This window comes from Pantherophis guttatus, chromosome 4 (assembly GCF_059756535.1).
Source record: "Pantherophis guttatus breed Tessera chromosome 4, ASM5975653v1, whole genome shotgun sequence".
In the NCBI taxonomy this organism is placed as follows: domain Eukaryota; kingdom Metazoa; phylum Chordata; class Lepidosauria; order Squamata; family Colubridae; genus Pantherophis; species Pantherophis guttatus.
Genome location: NC_142066.1, coordinates 54,032,865 through 54,049,736, shown reverse-complemented (window position 1 = coordinate 54,049,736; position 16,872 = coordinate 54,032,865). Strand labels below are relative to the sequence as shown.

The window sequence follows — 16,872 nt, the reverse complement described above, 5'->3', positions numbered from 1 at the left end:
CCAGTGATGGTTAACCTTTTTGCCATCGTGCTGGGTGGTCATGCGCGTGCGTGCCCACACCCATAACTATATGTGCCCTGCACCCCGTGCATGTGTGCACGGCCCCAAGTGCTCCCCCCGCTTTTGGCATGTGTTGGCATGGTGGACCCTGTAGGCACATTTTTCGCCCTCCCCAGGCTCCAGAGCCTTTCTAGGACCCTGGGGAGGGCGAAAACAGCATTCCCCACCTCCCCGGAAGCCGGAAACAGCCCATTTGCCGACTTCTGGTGGGCCCAGAAGGCCCGAAAATCAGCAGGCCAGCGTGCACATGCGTGCTGGAGCTGAGCTAGGACAACGCTCGCGTGCCCACCAATATGGCTCCGCGTGCCACCTATGGCACGCATGCCATAGGTTCGCCATCACGAACCTAGCCTAATGGATCAGGAAGTTAAAACTGGTGGATGGGAAGTTTGTACTTTCAGACTGGTAATGTAGCTTTACAATAAAGTAGAATTAGTTCATCCAGTCCCATTTCCTGTGGGGTTTACTTTGGAGGGTTGATAATTGGGCAGAAATGTAAGGTCCCTGAAGGATAGTTTTCTTCTAGATATATTCAAACAAATTGAATTCTTGCTGACTGGGAAATTATCCAAAGAAGAACTTCCAAGACACTTTGCCAGATAACATTGGTCTGGGAGCAGTGTGAGAAAGAGGGTGGTTAAAGATAAACTCCAAAGGGCCCTTATCACTTCAAACTGGAAAGATCTGTCTGCGGATGACAAGGTAGAGAACTTTCACCACCCAGACATTGGATAAATAGATTAGACTGAATATTCTTCTCTGCTACTTAAATATTTTTAAAGAGTTTTTGTAGTTACTTAAATGTATGATTACATCTATGCATCAGGAAATTAATAGGTATAGTGCAGGCAGTGACCCAAAGTATTTTTTTTCCAAAGATTTTGAGGGCAAGAAAAATGACTTATAAGCTAGAGGGAGGAAATAGTGCTTTTGTAAATGATGTGGGGAGGAGGGACAGAGCATCAATAGCTTCTTTGGGAGACATGAATTTACTATTAGGAGAAGAGGTAGCATATGATTCTTTAATGTTTTAAAAACACAATAAACCAGAACCTTTTAAGTTTACAAAATGGCTCAGTGGGGACAGTGAGGCATCAGTCATATTCAACCAATCCTTGTGATATTCAGCAGTTCTCCCTAGTGACATTCAGCAACTTACATGCTTCTTCAAGACTTTTCTTTGTGGTGAAAGGGAAAATTGAAAAACCGTCTACCATACTATTTCACAATGATAAATCAGTTCAGGTTATCTATTTACAAGGACCATAAAATGCAAACTATGATGCTATTAATTGCTTTCACCATCCCCAAAGGTGGCATGTCTTCCTGAATTATTATTGCTGACCAGATAGCCATAAAAGTTGTGAAACGAAGTCAAAGAGTACTGGGATAAAAGTGGATTAATTCCTATATTGCCCTCTTGTGGACAAGTTACATGTCACACCTCAGGGTCATACAAGAATCACTTGTGACTGTCCATTAAGTTCATAGTCTACTTTATACAGTGTGCTGTTTAATCTCATATAGGGCAAAGTTTCTAGAAATTAGGAAACACTCTTCTGGGCAGCATATGCTGAGGCTTGTTTATTTCCAGCTGATAAATTACAAAACCTTTCAAAGGCTTTGATTTCAAATAACATGCCATTTAAAAATAGGATAAAGAAGGCCAATTTAAATCTGTGATAAATACTTTTACATTGGCTTATTTTAAGTGCAAGTCTGTTTCTAATCTATAAATCTTGTTACAAGCTATCCTCACTTAATGATCATTCAGTGACTGTTCAGAGTTACAATGGTGCTGAAAGAATGCTAGTTACAACTGGTCCTTGAAGTTGTGGCTGTTGCAGGACCCTTTGGTCATGGGTGCACAACTCGGCATTTAGCAGCCTGCCTACATTTACAACCATAGCATGGGTCTGCAACAACCCCCTGCCTATCTAACTCCCATCTCTGCCCTTTTGGCCACCTGTAGTCCACTGCCCTTGCCATCTCCTTGCTGGTCTCCCCCATCTTTTTTCTCCCATTGCTGAGGAGTCATGCCCGGCAAAGGCAGCTGCTGACACTTCACATGGCTCGTGCCTTGCACTCTGCCGCCCCCACCCCTACCGATGCCCCCAGGTGATCTTTGCCATCTTCTTCCTGCTTCTGATGAGATGTACCCAGCTGAGGGCTGCTTGCACTTGGCAAAGGTATCACAAATGTCCAGGCGCAGCAGGAGAAGATGATGAAGGTCAGCTGGAGGGGACATGGGCATATGGCAGCAGCAGAGTGCAGGATGGCTAAAAGGGCAGAGATGGAAAGGAGGTAAGTGGGGAATTGAATCAGAGGAGAGTGCAGTAGGGCAGTGCAGCCTCATCTGCCAAAGGACACTAATCCTTTCCGGATTGGGAGCGGGGCAGTGGGATGGAGCAGGCAGTTTGCACAGGGCAGAAGCAGTATCAGATGGTCACCTCATGACTGCCAAGAGGACCACTGAATTGCCATTGCTGAGCATGTTTTCACATGATTTTTTAAATCTAATGACTGCTTCATTTAGCAATGAAAATTCCAATCCCAAGTAGGGTTATTAAGCAAGGAATTCCTGTAAAGCAAGTGCACTTTTAAAGGTTTTTTTTTTTCCTGATAAAAGTAAATTAATACAAACCTTAGTAATGTTTAGTGTATTGTCAGGAAGGCTACTTGCCGTATCTGGGATAAATATACTTTAAAAGACAATGTATTCAAATGCAAAGAATGATGTTTAGAATAGAGAAAACAAATGCTGTGCTATTTTGAAAGGTGTTGTAATCTAGCTAAACGACAGCCTTTACTTGTTAAATTTTTATGCTGCCCAATTCTCCTACAAAGTGATTCTAGGCAGCTTGGGTCAGCTGTTTTTATTTCTGGAATGAATTTTTAGGTCAGGAATTATTCTTTAGGCTATTTTCACATTTTTAAAAATCCTTTGCAACAAATAATTTAGATATCCTGTGGAAACTATCAATTCCTTCTCTTTAACATGATGTTTGAGGGAGAGACAGGGAGGAGAGAGAGAGAGGGAGAGAGAGAGAGAGAGGTGTTAAAGATAGTAAAGGAGGAGTCAGAAGGAAAATGGATGATTCCAGTATTTTTTAATTATTGCTTAAAATGTGTTCACCATGGATCTTACCATCCCTGGAGGAATTCTGCTATTGGAAAAAAGAAGATTTATCACCTTATTTTCGATTATGGTGATGAAAGGAAATTGTAAAGTTTAAGTTGGATGTTTTAAATTTCTTTCATTCTGTTTTTCTTTGCAGTCATCTATTATTTTGGTGACTTTGTTAACAAACTATTAAAAAAAATAATTATTTTGTCTTCTATGAGGAGCGGAGGAATGGGTGCCCTACCATAAGAGTGGGTGGCAAAGTGGGCGCTGGGGTGTGTGGTATGAGGGCAGGTGGGCCCAGGGCCCCCATGCATCCTGCAGCCTGGGGATTCCTCTGGAGAAAAAGTGGCAGGAGCAACTTTTAGAAGCAATTTGTGACCTTCCCTGCTTCCAACGTGTGGGAAACTGGCAAGGAAGGTCGCAAATGGTGATGTGTGCCTGTGGGATACTGTAGCCATCATAAATGGAAGCCAGTCACCATGTGCGTGAATTGTGATCATGTGACAACTGCAACTTCAAGGACCAGTTGTAAGTCTCCCTGATTAGCGCCATTGAAGCTTAGAACAGTTGTTGAATGAGTGGTCACTAAAAGAGTACCACCTGTATTATAACGCTTAAGGTAGATGCTATTCAAGAAAGTCACTGCTTTTTTTAAAAATGCTCCATATCTCTTCTTTTATTTTTCAAGGTGACTTTTCTGATAGGATGGCTGATCAACATCAGGACTTCAGTATGCCAGATGATCATTTGGTGAGCCAAGCTAGGTGGAATCCGACAGGTGAGTCATATGAGATGGGAAACAGGAATGTTTTATTCACAAGGTGGAAGCCAGGATAAAAAAAAATTAAGAGAGATTATCAATAGGAATAAATTTGGAAGTCTAAATGAGCTAAGGACAAGGTAGTCATAAATACAATTATACACACACACACACACACAAACACACACACACCAGTTGCTGTCAATCTTTGCCTTAAACCGTAAAAAAGGTTTGCTAAGCTTTGTTACTTAACAACAATTAGAAGTCTATATAACCAGAAAAATGACTATAAATGTGTGTTCAATTCTAGAAGAGTAATTGTTTGAATCCTACAGCAAAGAGACACTACATATTCATTTTAAACTCTAGTTTAAAGTATTTTTACTTTAAGAGTGACTAAACGTCACTCTTTATCCAGAGTGACGTTTAGAGAGCTGATAGTTTATTATAATGTGAGTGTAATCTATATATGGGTGCAGGTTTTCATGGCCAGCATTTCTGTTTAGTAGATACATTCGTGAACTACCAATAGGAAGGGTATTTCTCCTTACCTAGAGAAGGTAGGTGATATATCTCTGTACAAGGTGAAGTGAATGATGCTGAGGACGTTCTTTTGCGGTGCATGGAGACTGGGGGGGCCCAGATGGAGAACCACAGACTTTAGCTGAACCCTGGTAAGATGGGAGTGCCTGTGGGTGAGCCTCTCTGTATCCAGGAGTTTATCACCTTTGGTCTTGAATGGAGTTGCAGTATCCCACACAGATCTGATGCATAATCTTGGGATCCTCCAGACTCATGGCTCCTGCTCAAAGAGCAAATGGTACCTATGGCAATGAGGACCTTTATTCAACTTTGTGTTGTCTGCCAGTTATGCCCTTTCCTGAATAGGGAGGCTCTCCACTAGGTCACTCATGCTCTGGTCATATATCATTTGGACTACTGCGGTACTCTCTACATGTGGCTACCCTTGAAAAGTATCCAGAAGCTTCAGCAGGTATGAAATGCGGTTGCAGGGGCAATTTTAGGCATCCAGGTTTTAGAAAGGTGCATATAACACCTCTGTTCAGCGAGCTGATTTGGGTGCCAGTTTGCTTCTGGGTCCAATTCAAGGTGCCGATTTTGAGCTATAAAGCCCTACATGGAATGGGGCCAGACTATCTATGGAACTACCTTTATCCTATTATATTAGCCCATCCCACCAGGTCAGGCAGGGGAAATATATTGCAGACTCTGTCAGTTAAAGTACTCTAACTGGCAGGGTCTAGGAAGAGAGCCTTTTCTGCTGTTGCCTCTGCCCTATGAAATCCTTCTGGCCTTCTGAAAAGGAGTTAAGATTTGGCTCTGCAACCTCACATGGGGAGCCCAGGGGAGCCTGCAGCCATGGGTCTAATTACTTCCCGAAAGCCCTCCCTTTGCTTTTAACCAATTTTTAATCTCTGGCCTTCTCTTCATTTTTTTAACTTTCATATATACTGTTTTATATTTTAGCATTTTACTGTACACCATCCAGAGTCCCTCTTTGAGGGCGATGGGCAGTAGAGAAATGTGAAAGGTAAATGAAATAAATAAGGTCCCTGATCAAACAGATAAATTATTAGAAAAGTACAATCTTAAAGCCATCTACAGGCCGATTAAGAAAATCAGAGAACTCTTCATAGCATTCTGTATCTATTGCATTCTCTAGCTGTGGACAGATATACATTGGTACCACAAAATGCATGAGAGGCACTGCAGACAAGAACAGCCAAAAAAAAACAAACCACCCCATCAGTAGCAGAACATGCATTGTGCCATACAGGTAATAAAATTCATTTCAAAGACATGCATGTGCTGTCAACAACTTCAGACTATTATATACACCTGCAATAGAGAGGCTATTGAAATCTATAAACATCCCAAGAGCTTCATCAAGAAAGAAGAAAGCCTGAAAGTTAACAAAGCCTGGTTACCTATCCTGTGCCATGGCAAGATCCTCCCCAAAGCAGGACTAAGCAAGAAACAATTCCCCAAAATGTTAAAATCAGAAATTTGCCTGGACAAGGTCCCAAACAGGACTAGCCAACCAGAAGCCAACACAAACAAAGAACCAATCAGAACTCAGCATTCCAAAAATGACCAGTCAGAAGCTGGTTTGAGCAAAGGACCAGTCAGGAACCAATACCAACAAAACAATCAATCAAGATCAAACACGAAGAACCAGTCAGAGACCAGCCCTCATCAACTTGCAGCAGTTGGAAACCAGCTTGGCCAAAGATTAATCAGCAGTCAGGACAGTTAGATAATCTGATGGCAGCCAGATTGATTAGATGTAGTCTAATACAGCAGAAATGTCAAATGGATCCTCATGTTAAGCATTTTGTTCTGGTATATTAAATATATTGATATATTGAAAGTATTGACACATTTTGTACCACATATGGGATAAACTCATAATTTCTGTTCCAGCTATTAAGAAACAATCAGAATGTATTAATATATTTAACACTGCTACCAATTCTAGAATAAAAGTACATAAAGCAATTTGTGTCTGAGGTGTTTCAGCAGTTTAAAAATTTGACCGCTTCTTAATGATCTTAAAATTCTCTTATTATACTATAATTTTGCAAGGCGGGTCCAAATATTGGGCTTTTTCATAATCCCTTCCTTTACTTTCTCTCTCCATGCACCAGTAAAATATGGTTCTGTGTTAGGTCTGAAATATATCAGTGGCAGCACTGGGTCAGGCTTTACTCCTCTTGGAAGCTAAGATTATCTTTGAATTCCAGAACTAGACTGGGGACTCAAAATGCATCCTGGAAGAAAGACACGGCAAGCCATTTCTATAGGGTGCCTGACAAAATACATGGATGTATCCATAAAATCACCAGTAATCAAGCTTGTTTCAAGAGAACCTTCACTTATAAGCTAAATTATTATACTAAAACCCAATAGTTGAAGATTGAGATAGTATGATCTTGAAGAATCATAAATTAATTGAACCACATTTGAATAGGAAGGGTGGAGAGGAGAGGACTTTGAGAATATGAATACCTGATATTGGTTTTTGACTATTAAACTAGGGTGGGAATTCTAAAACATTATTAAGTTTCTTTTCCTTCTGATGCAAAAAAAATTCTGATTCTTTTTGGTATCCATCAACATCTTTATCATGCTCCAGGTGGCCAGATACTTAATTATGTTTTTAAAAAAGCAATTAAAACACTTATTCATATTCACATTTTATATTCCAGAAGTCCATTGCATATCAGAATAAACATTGGAACCATTGAGTTGCCAGATTTACTGTTATTTTCCAGAACAAAGCTGCTCCATCATTGCCCACACTGCTTCCTTATTGCCCAGACTGACAAATAAAATTCAAAGTGGATAATACATTATCATGAATTTGTGAAATAAACAGAACATTGTTGAGCCAAACTGTGGAAAATGACAAAATCATATAGAAATTAACAGATTTCTTTTCATGCAGTTCTCTTCATCTTTGATTTGGCTTCAAATTTAATATCCATTGGATCAAAGCTGCAATTAATGTCTCTGTATTAAGGATTGTGAGAATGTCTTGTTAATTTCACCCATCTTGTGCTAAGAAGTAGCACTATAATATTGTCTGTATTCAAAAAACCAAAATAATTTTTAATGTGATATTCCAGAATGCTTACATTCCAATAATTGCTTTTTTAAATGTGCACCCATCTGTTTTCTGTTGCTCCCTTCAGTGTTTTCTGAAATTTTAACATGCTAGAGGTTTCAAATAATATATGAGCTAAGTCATCATTGAACACCATAACAGTTCAAAAGTCACGATCGGATAAATTTGTTGGGGGTCAATGTGCCACAGAAATTTATGCATATAGGGAAGATAAGAACTGTAGTCGAGCATTTTGCAAGCAGCCAGACTTGGAATGTCAAAAAGAGCTTTCAGGTGTTCTTTATTTCTTCTATCCTCATGTGCTTTGGGATACTCGTTTCTACAAGTATTCTGGTCACTTTTTAGGGGATTATTTTACTTCTTGGTTTTAGCAGCAGGTGAAATGTTTTTATCTTTATGAACATGAAACTGACTTTTATTAAGTCAAGCTGCTTATCTCTAGAGCACAATCTATTCTGCATTGGCAGCTTTATAAAAGACCTTGCTATGGACAACATCAACCGGAACCTATTCATATACTCAAAGACTTGAAAATAAGAATTACTTAGGCTGAAATGGTTGTATTCCTGCCTAGTGTCTTATGATTTTTTTAATAGCAATTCTAGGCTTTAATAATTTTTTTTCAGGAAGATTCTCATTTTCTATGCCTGAGAGATCAAGTGGAGATACTTTCTCATAATATAATCTGCGAGTGACAAGTTGAAACATAAAATCTATGCAAGAAGGTGTTCCTAGTGTTTGAAAAGATGATGGAAACTACTCCTCTGAAAATCATATATGAACTTTCATCCTTTCTGCATCCTGAAAGCAAGTTCCTTTCATGTTAAAAGCCAGCATTAAAACTGATTTGATTTTAACTCTTTTGCTATTTTATTTTTACAAAATCTTGTGGCCATGTTATGTAATGCCAATAACAGGATTTTTATCCATTGATCTGAGTCACTGAACTGTGTCTTATACAGTAAACCCAAAATAAGTCTACTTGGAAGTATTTATTTTGATTTACAATGGACATTCTTGAGCCTTAGAGGAACTTGGGATCCTAAGGCAAGACAAATAAATACTTGTAAGAACTTCTTTTTTTCTTCAGGAGTTTTCTTGTTTGCTTCATGTATTCTCTTTATTTTCCAGGACTTTAGCAAGATTATCCAGGCTCAGTGCTTTTTAACTTTCAGTCAAACCAGGCTGATACAAGACGAATTTGAGAAGGGCTTTTGTTCCCATTCCTCCCCCTGGCTCTCAGAGCCGGCCTTCACAGTCCCTTCACCATGGTAACCAATGGAGAATCACAGCTCCTTCACCATGGGCAATGAATTGTAACCTGCTTGATTACTCTTTGCCCCATGCTGAGTACTCAGTTGGATAGTGGCATTTATTCTTGGATCTTGTGAAGATAGCCACTTTATTGGTTTAAGTAAAGTCCTCTTTGCATAGTACAGTAAGGTTCTAGTGCTTGGCTGAGGGTAAGCCTTAAGTATCCAAGACCTGCAGTTCTCACAAAGGCATAGAATTTAAGGGCCCTCATCTGAATGATGAAAAACTTGTTTTGAAGTTTTGAGGACATTGTGGCGCCACTGAGGACACTGTGCCAGCAGTGATCAGTGTTTTATTCAATCCACTTAAGACTATTCAAATCAGGATCTTAGTGTGGATCCTGGAAAGTTCCAGCACCGATTTGATCAGAATTGCCCTATAAGCTGATTATTTATCTCTGAGCCATCTGCTAAATATTGTGAAAAATAGGAGAGAGCCAGGAAAAATAGTTTATATTCTTCTCAATAAAATGTTTAACGAAGTAGAGAAAGGCCTGAATGAACATTTCCAAACATAATAGTGTTTATGGAAAAAACACCTGACAAATTCAGCAGAGATATCGGTTATAGAGAAAGGTGTTAGGTGCAGAATAGCAAGCTACATTATGCCTATTTTTGGGAAAAGTTAAAATAAATGGTTGGTCATTTCTTCCCCATCAACTAATAGAAGGTGATTAATAGTCATTGCATGAAACCTGATGTAAAATCATGATATTTTAGAACTTTGTCAAAGACCTCAGAGAGAAATTAATAATTCGGCAAATTGGTAAAAATATTTTTTTAAAAATAAAATAAAGATAAATAAAATTATCAAAAAACAGGTACAGGTAGTCCTCAAGTTATTAATGGAATGGAGTCTGCCCATTCCATTCATAACCCGAGGATTTGTGAGAGTGACTCCTGTACCTTGAAAGGGATCACTCCCTCTTTTCGCTCATGCATTCAGTAATCGAATGTGAGCCTTGTTAAGTGCACATAAAGTATTTCAGGGTGGGGAAGGCCAAGGAGGGCCTAGTGATGAAACAGGCCACCTGCATAAGACCACCCAAGACCTCCCCAACCCACTGAAAAATACCTCATGGTCCCCACAATTGCTTGCCCCCCCCCAACATGCCGTGCCAGGTCACTTACCTTGTGAACATCTAGCAAGCAGTCTCAAGCCTCTCAGCCCTGTGCGCCCCTCTGCAGTTTGGTTTAGGCCTGTGCAGCCCTCGCCCAGCATGTTGCAGGCTGAAATGGAGTTTCTGAGGGGTGGATCCGCCCTCAGATGTTCCATTTCAGCCTGCAACATGCCGGGTGAAGCCTCTGGAGGCCTGAACAGAGCTTCTGAGGGGCAGATCCAGGGGTGAAATGCTCCTGGTTTGGATTGGTTCGGCTGATCCAGTAGTGATCGTGGCGGGTGGTTCGAAGAACCGGTAGTGATGGCAGCACAAGGGTCCACCCACCCGCCCAGTTGTCGTTACTTCCTGGTTAAAAATGTGTTTTTTACCCTCTGTGTATGCACAGAAGGTCCCTGTATTCGCTCACATGCGCGCACAGTACATGCACTTCCGAACTGGTAAGGAAAGTAAATAGATTTCACTCCTGGGCAGATCCGCCCCTCAGAAGCTCCATTTCGGCCTGCAACATGCTGGGTAAGGCCTGCGGAGGCCCGAATGGAGTGTCGCCCCTTGGAAGCTCCATTTTGGCCGCTAACGTTCAGGATGAATGTTGCAGAGCTTCTGTGGTTGTTCGTAAGGACGAACAACTGCCATGGTGGTGCAAAATTCATAGTTTCGGGACTTGTTCTTAAATGCTAGGAGGCACTTATCGTGTAACTTTGAATGTTCACTAAGGGAACGCTCATAACCCAGGGATTTACCTGTACTTCTTAGGTGTGATTGGGATTGCCTTTCAAGGCTTGAGATTGCTTTTCAGCCATTGTCTGTCATAATTAGTAATGCTCTACTGTTTTGCTGACCTCCTAGCAAATAAATTGTTTGCTTAGTTCTCAATGAACTTTTAATGGAACATTCAGAGATATTTTGGATTGCATGTGACAAAAACTTAAAAGTTCTGATAATATGCACTTTCAACTAAGGAAGTAACTTCCTTTTGTTGAGAATATTCTACTCTGAATATAGAGAATGATTTCTATTATTCTATTTCTTTCTTTGGCTGTATATGTCAAGTTGTTACAGTTGACTCAGAAAAAGGACAACATAAACTATAACTTCCATTTCATTAATTGCTGTGGAGATCAAATGAAGAACATGCAAGGGAACAAAAATAAGAGAATGCCTTTCATCACTAAAAATGAAATCAGTATTTAAATTAAACTAGCATGCCAGGCTCTAGCAAGCGATTATTGGAAATGTAACCATTGAAGTTTCAGTGTTCATGGTCCTGGGTGTATAGGCAGGCTGCCCTGCTGCCAAGAATTATCTATGAAGAAGCACTTATATCCTTGTGAAGTAATAAAATAGTAAAGTAGAAAATAATATAATTTGCAAAAAGTAGCACTATGTTCTTTAGATAGATGGGCTTTTGTATGTAGCAGCATAGAAGGCCAGTTTGATCTAGTGGTTAATGCATTAGATTAGTACTGGAAAATCTAATCCTCCTTTAGGCGCAGAAATCAGCTGGGTGACTTTGAGCCAATCATCCTCTCTCAGCCCTAGAAAGAAGGTACTGGTAAAGCACTTTTGAAAATGTTGCCATGAAAATTGCAGGGAAATGTTCATATTGCATCAAAAATTGGATGGCTTAATCATGGACTGTAATGACAAGTATAGTGGTGTAATATAATAGAAATTCATTATAACTGTCTCTTCCTTAAGGATAATCATGTAATTCACCAGGCACGCATTTATTTAGTTACAACAAATTGCTGCCTGTTCTACTCTACCCATAGCAATAAGTCTGCTGCCCTTTTACTCAATAAAATATGCATTTTGGCCTGATTTCAGAAATATTTTTCTAGCAGATGATATGAAAGATGCCTTATTTTGGGTCCACTGTTGTTTTTTTTTAAAAAAAATTGAAAGAAGAGACATGAAGTATAGGTAATTGAATAAACTTGTGTGTTCCATATGAAGACTTCATCATGGATTTGCTTGATGGAATAATTTGCTCATCATGTGAACAGAAGAAAACATTGAGTGTATTCATTTGGAAGAAAAAAAATTTGGAGCAACGCTGCCAAATCATATGAGCTTTTCTTCCTTCATTAGCACTAAAAGAAATGCAAGAATTAGACGGAAGTTTCCGTTTTTTTTCAAAAGACCTAGCTTCTATTTATAGATTCGCTATCTCTGAATGATTACAAGCTGTTATAATTTGCATGAAGGTTACTCAATAAACATGACTGGCCAGTCACTTTGAAATGATTACTGTCTATTGATAAAGCAGCTTCTATTTCTCTATGTGGATCACACTGTTTCTCACTTAACTGTATCAGCAGTTTGAGTGTCCTGCTGCCTGATTCATAACTACATTTCTTTCCATTTCAAAATTTTAGCTGGTATTGGAGGGGAGAAATTCCATAGATCTTGGAAATTCCTCCAAATATATGTCTCATTTATATTACACTATCATTCGGGGAAAAGAATAACACTTTTCAGAAGCAATCAGCAAGAATACTTCCTCAGATTTTCCCCAGTAGATTACCTTTTATAATCAACAGACATCCCAGAATTTCTCATGCTCCTATCCTGTTCAGTCAGGTATACCTGTAAAATATCAAAAAGACATTAAAAAGACAACTTGGTGTCTACTCAAATGTTCATTGTCCAGGTTCAATGTTTGTTATTAGTTTTTCTGGCAAGGTTGTTTTTCTGAAAAAAGCCAGTTGATTCGGGCATTTTATACATTTTCGGGATGAATAAGAACAGATCTGCTTTTCTTGATCCTTAGAACTATGCATGAGATATCTTCAGCGATGACCAACTTGATACTAAAACACAGCTTATTGTATAAATTACTGTAGATGTTTAATTCTCTCCATACTGAATGTTCTAATATCTTTAAATGCATTATCTGCAACCAAGGCATGACGCAAGGCATTCTTATGAGGGGCTATTATAATCTGTACTGAAAGAAGAAGATGAAAAAGCTTGCATTGCATTTGGACTTCTTGACTCTGCTTTCAAATTTGCTACTGATTGATGCACCACCAGTTTAGCTGCTTTTTACCTTGCAGTACCTGTTTTGTTGCTTGGCTTCAAAATCTGTAAGGGGTACTTCTATTTCTACTGTTAATCTTCCTTTGCTAATGCCTGCCTTTAAGCAATCGCATATGCATGCCCATTTCTTGCTCTGCAGGGATGAGCAGCCTAATTCAAAACCTTATTGCTTAGTTGATGGGCCATATTCCAAAGCTGAGCTCCTTATCCTGAGTGCTGAATGTGTGTGTTTCTAGGCACTCCCCTCCATATACCAGTTGATGATGGATCTGATGAACCAGGGTCTGAAGCTTCTGATGCTAAGAGTACCCCAACTGTGGAAGGTGGGAGCTCTTTGTCTCATTACTTTGAAACTTATAGCAGCCAACTCTTGAATGTGTCTCTTAAAAGTGCATCAATACAGGTCCAGCTAACAATAATGAAAACTTTATTACATCTAGTATTAAATGATTTTTCTTTTAGCTTTAATTATTGCTGTGACTGGAATTGCTGTGAAAAACCTTTTTTGTGGTCTTGTTTGCGCCTTTCACAATTAAATCCAGAGTTGTTCTTAGCCTGATATTGTTTCTCCCCTATAGTGCCTTCCCAAGGATTTTAAATATTCACCTTCTTTTGAAAAAATTAACGTAGGAATTGACATAGTTTAGTTTCAGAATAACATTAAAAGAAATATTTCATTTATAGGGACATTCTTTCCAGATCATGGACAAAAAGGTAATGGGTTAGTTAGGGTTAGGATTAGGTAAATTTAGGCTCTATCTATAACCCTACATCATTACTAAATTAAAATTGATTTTATACCATGGTTACCCTACCAACCTATATTAGAAACCCACCAAATTACTCTAGAGCCTTACAAATAAGTTTAAACACTTTGCTATCTTACATTGAAAACAAAACAAGCAACCCCCCCATTTTTTTTATCTGAAAGAATGCTTTCCTATCTGATAACACAGATGTGATTGCTAAAATTATGCTGTCTCAAATGGAATTACGGTTACACAATTAGCCATGCAGAAAAATCATTATTTTTATTTTGTAATTATTCCATCTTTGTCATCTAGCATTTGTTTGTTTGTTTGTTTAAATTGATACATGTAAAAGTTCATGCTTCAGTGAAGTTACTATGGTCTAGAAACCTGTTGCTCTTAAATTAAATTGAGCACTTTTGCTGTATGAAGTTACTTCAGTTTTCAAGCATTTGGAATGCATCAATTAAAGGGCAGTTTTAAGAGGAGGTGACAAACAAATCCAACTTTCAAGTGCTCTGTAGTTTCCTGATTTGTGACCAGCAAAGACAAGATTGCAGAAAAGAACACAGACAAGCAAACTTGAAGAACTAAAGTGTAGGCATGCCCTTATTAATTTAATTAAATCTTTGCTTCAGTAATACATAAATGATGATTACAGATTTTTTTTATACAAGATTCTTTGTTTTTCATCTTTTGGGCTAGAAATACTCTTGAGTGTTAAAACCATTTTACAACTGTAAATACTTGTTCTGTTGCATCTTAATTTTGGTAACACTGTTGCTATGAAATCTGGCAAATGGAATCTTCTAAACATCACTTCTTGAAGCATCACACCGAATCTAAAAGGTAAGCAGTTCTGTAAATGTTCCTTTGTGGACTACTAAATATAATAATTATTTTTGGTGAAAAATGCCAAGAGAGTGAACATTATAGAAAATAGAAACACATTTACTGAAGCTACTTCCACAGAAATATTTTATGGACAACAGGCATTTTAATCCCTGATTTTGGAAGCATTGGTGAAGTCTGTAGAAAGAAAGAACTGTAATCTGTAGCTGAAGAAAAATGATGGATCTGTGTACCTGGAACAGTACTTGGAACAGTGTAGAATTGGCATCATGATTCCTGTACATTGCGCTGTTGTATGCTTCTCATACATAAGCATTTGGGATGGAAAGTCAGACAGTATTACCATAGCTCCTTGTGTTTCCTTTGTCTATCTCTTTGACCATCTTGTCTGTGTTCTTGTTTATGGCAATTAAAAAATTACATTGGAAGAAAATGGCACACACCTAATATGCTTTTTCCAAAATTTCTTTTTTAAAATCTATATTATTTCTTAACTTCTTAGGGTAACCGATCTTGTTATTGCTTGGGGAGAGATCTGATATTTTGTTATTACAACCAGCTTGATGATGGTGCAGTGGTTTGAATAAGATCTCTATATTTTAGCTTTAAATTTCTTCCAAAATCTGAATTTGATTTTGTTTTGATTTTATATCCATCAAATTTAATATTGTGTTGACTTGCTGACTGCTTTTCTAGCTGGGGAAATGGTTGCTTTTTGTATTACAGCCTTTTACAGCAGAATAGTCTTCAGTTTTCTTAATGTAAGCAATCTGCAAAAGTTCAACTTGCAGAACTTTTACTTGAAAGTTGCTTCACCTTGGAATTTGTTATAGATATTATGGCTCCATTAGTAGAGGACAGAGCATATGAGGATCGAAATTCAGCTCATCAGCATGCAGAAGTGTTTGAAGGAACCACAGGTGAGGCAAGTGAAGATAGCTCAAATGTGACTTGGAGCCTCTCCCTACTTAGTTATATGATAGGTGGTAATTTTGAAGGGCAGACATTTGTACATTGCAGCATTCTTGACAATGTGCTATAAGGGAGTTTGGGGTTGAAGGCAGGGGAACAGAGGCAATATTGTGAACCTCTATATAATTTCTTAATTCCATGCTTATTATAATACATTTCAGGATTCCATAAGTGATGGTAGGTTGATTTTTTTAAATAACTTTATTGTCATTGTACGTGTATACACAGTATACCCATACAACAACATTCACTTAACACCCAAAGACCAGGTCTAACACACATAACAATCCCCAAACACACTCCCACCCACCACAATTCTCCACCCCTAAACCACCCAAATATCCACACAACAGACCAAGTAATACTGTCCAACAGCTCACTGATGGTGGCCCTTTAGTTCATTGTTGAGTGCAAGTTTAGCTCTGGGATAAAAACTATTCAGAAAACGTGTGGTCCAAGTTTTAATTGTTGATGCCCTCATTGAGGAATTTGGTTTCTAGTAATTTATTATTCTTCATGATCTTTGTGCAAACACACCCATAAGGTGTTCTGCTCCAGCTACAGACCCCAACGAACGCAGCAAACACAAAGTCCGTTCAAACTTGGTTTACTAAATAAATCAGTCTTTTACAACAACAGCTGTTAATTAACTGCATTAACAGTCGTCAAGAATTCAAAGAATAATAACTGAAAGCTTACTGTGGTTGGCAGAATGCCCAGAAGCAATTTTCAGGAAGCTGATAAGGTAAGCAAGACAAGACATGAAGGTATGTGAACGAAGTTGTTCCCTGCAAATTGCTTCAGTCGGCGTTCCTCCTTAAATAGGCTAAGGGAGTGGCCAATTAGCCCCAAGCCTTACTCTCGAAGAGACCTCCTCCTGAGGAGCCACTCCTGCCTTTTGGCAGCTCTGCGTGCCGTGCATCGAGAAGAGGCTTCTCCTCTTCGTCCTCTTCACTTAAGGGAGCTTCTTCCAAAGGCCCCGGCTGAATCCCCGTCTCTGGCACCACATCTTCTCCAGCCTCCTCATTGTCCGATTCGAGTGCCAGCTGCACAGGCTGCTGGCGCAGCACCACACCAGCCTCCTCGCTATCTGAATCAGCTACTAGCTGCACAGGCTGCATAAGAGCCAGAACATAAGGTGAGACTGGATAGGCCCCATTTATCCCCTTGAATGGGTGGGCCTCATTCACTTAAATAAATTCCTTCCTGGGTTTTTTCTTCCTTTTA

The 16,872-nt window shown here is 39.0% G+C and overlaps 1 protein-coding gene across 34 annotated transcripts in view; it reads left to right on the top strand.

Annotated features, from left to right (window-relative positions):
* Positions 1 to 16,872, top strand: part of MAPT (microtubule associated protein tau) — a 123,527-nt gene that overhangs the window by 43,675 nt on the left and 62,980 nt on the right. For 26 of the 34 annotated variants that reach the window (XM_087893971.1, XM_087893980.1, XM_087893970.1 and 23 more), the window contains 2 exons: positions 3,876 to 3,965; positions 13,309 to 13,395. In XM_087893971.1, the coding sequence (XP_087750097.1) occupies positions 3,893 to 3,965; positions 13,309 to 13,395 (160 nt within the window). In that variant the 5' untranslated portion in view covers positions 3,876 to 3,892. Of the gene's footprint in view, positions 1 to 3,875; positions 3,966 to 13,308; positions 13,396 to 15,506; positions 15,594 to 16,872 lie in introns of all 34 variants that reach the window. The other 8 variants (XM_087893978.1, XM_087893984.1, XM_087893977.1 and 5 more) reach the window with 2 other exon arrangements.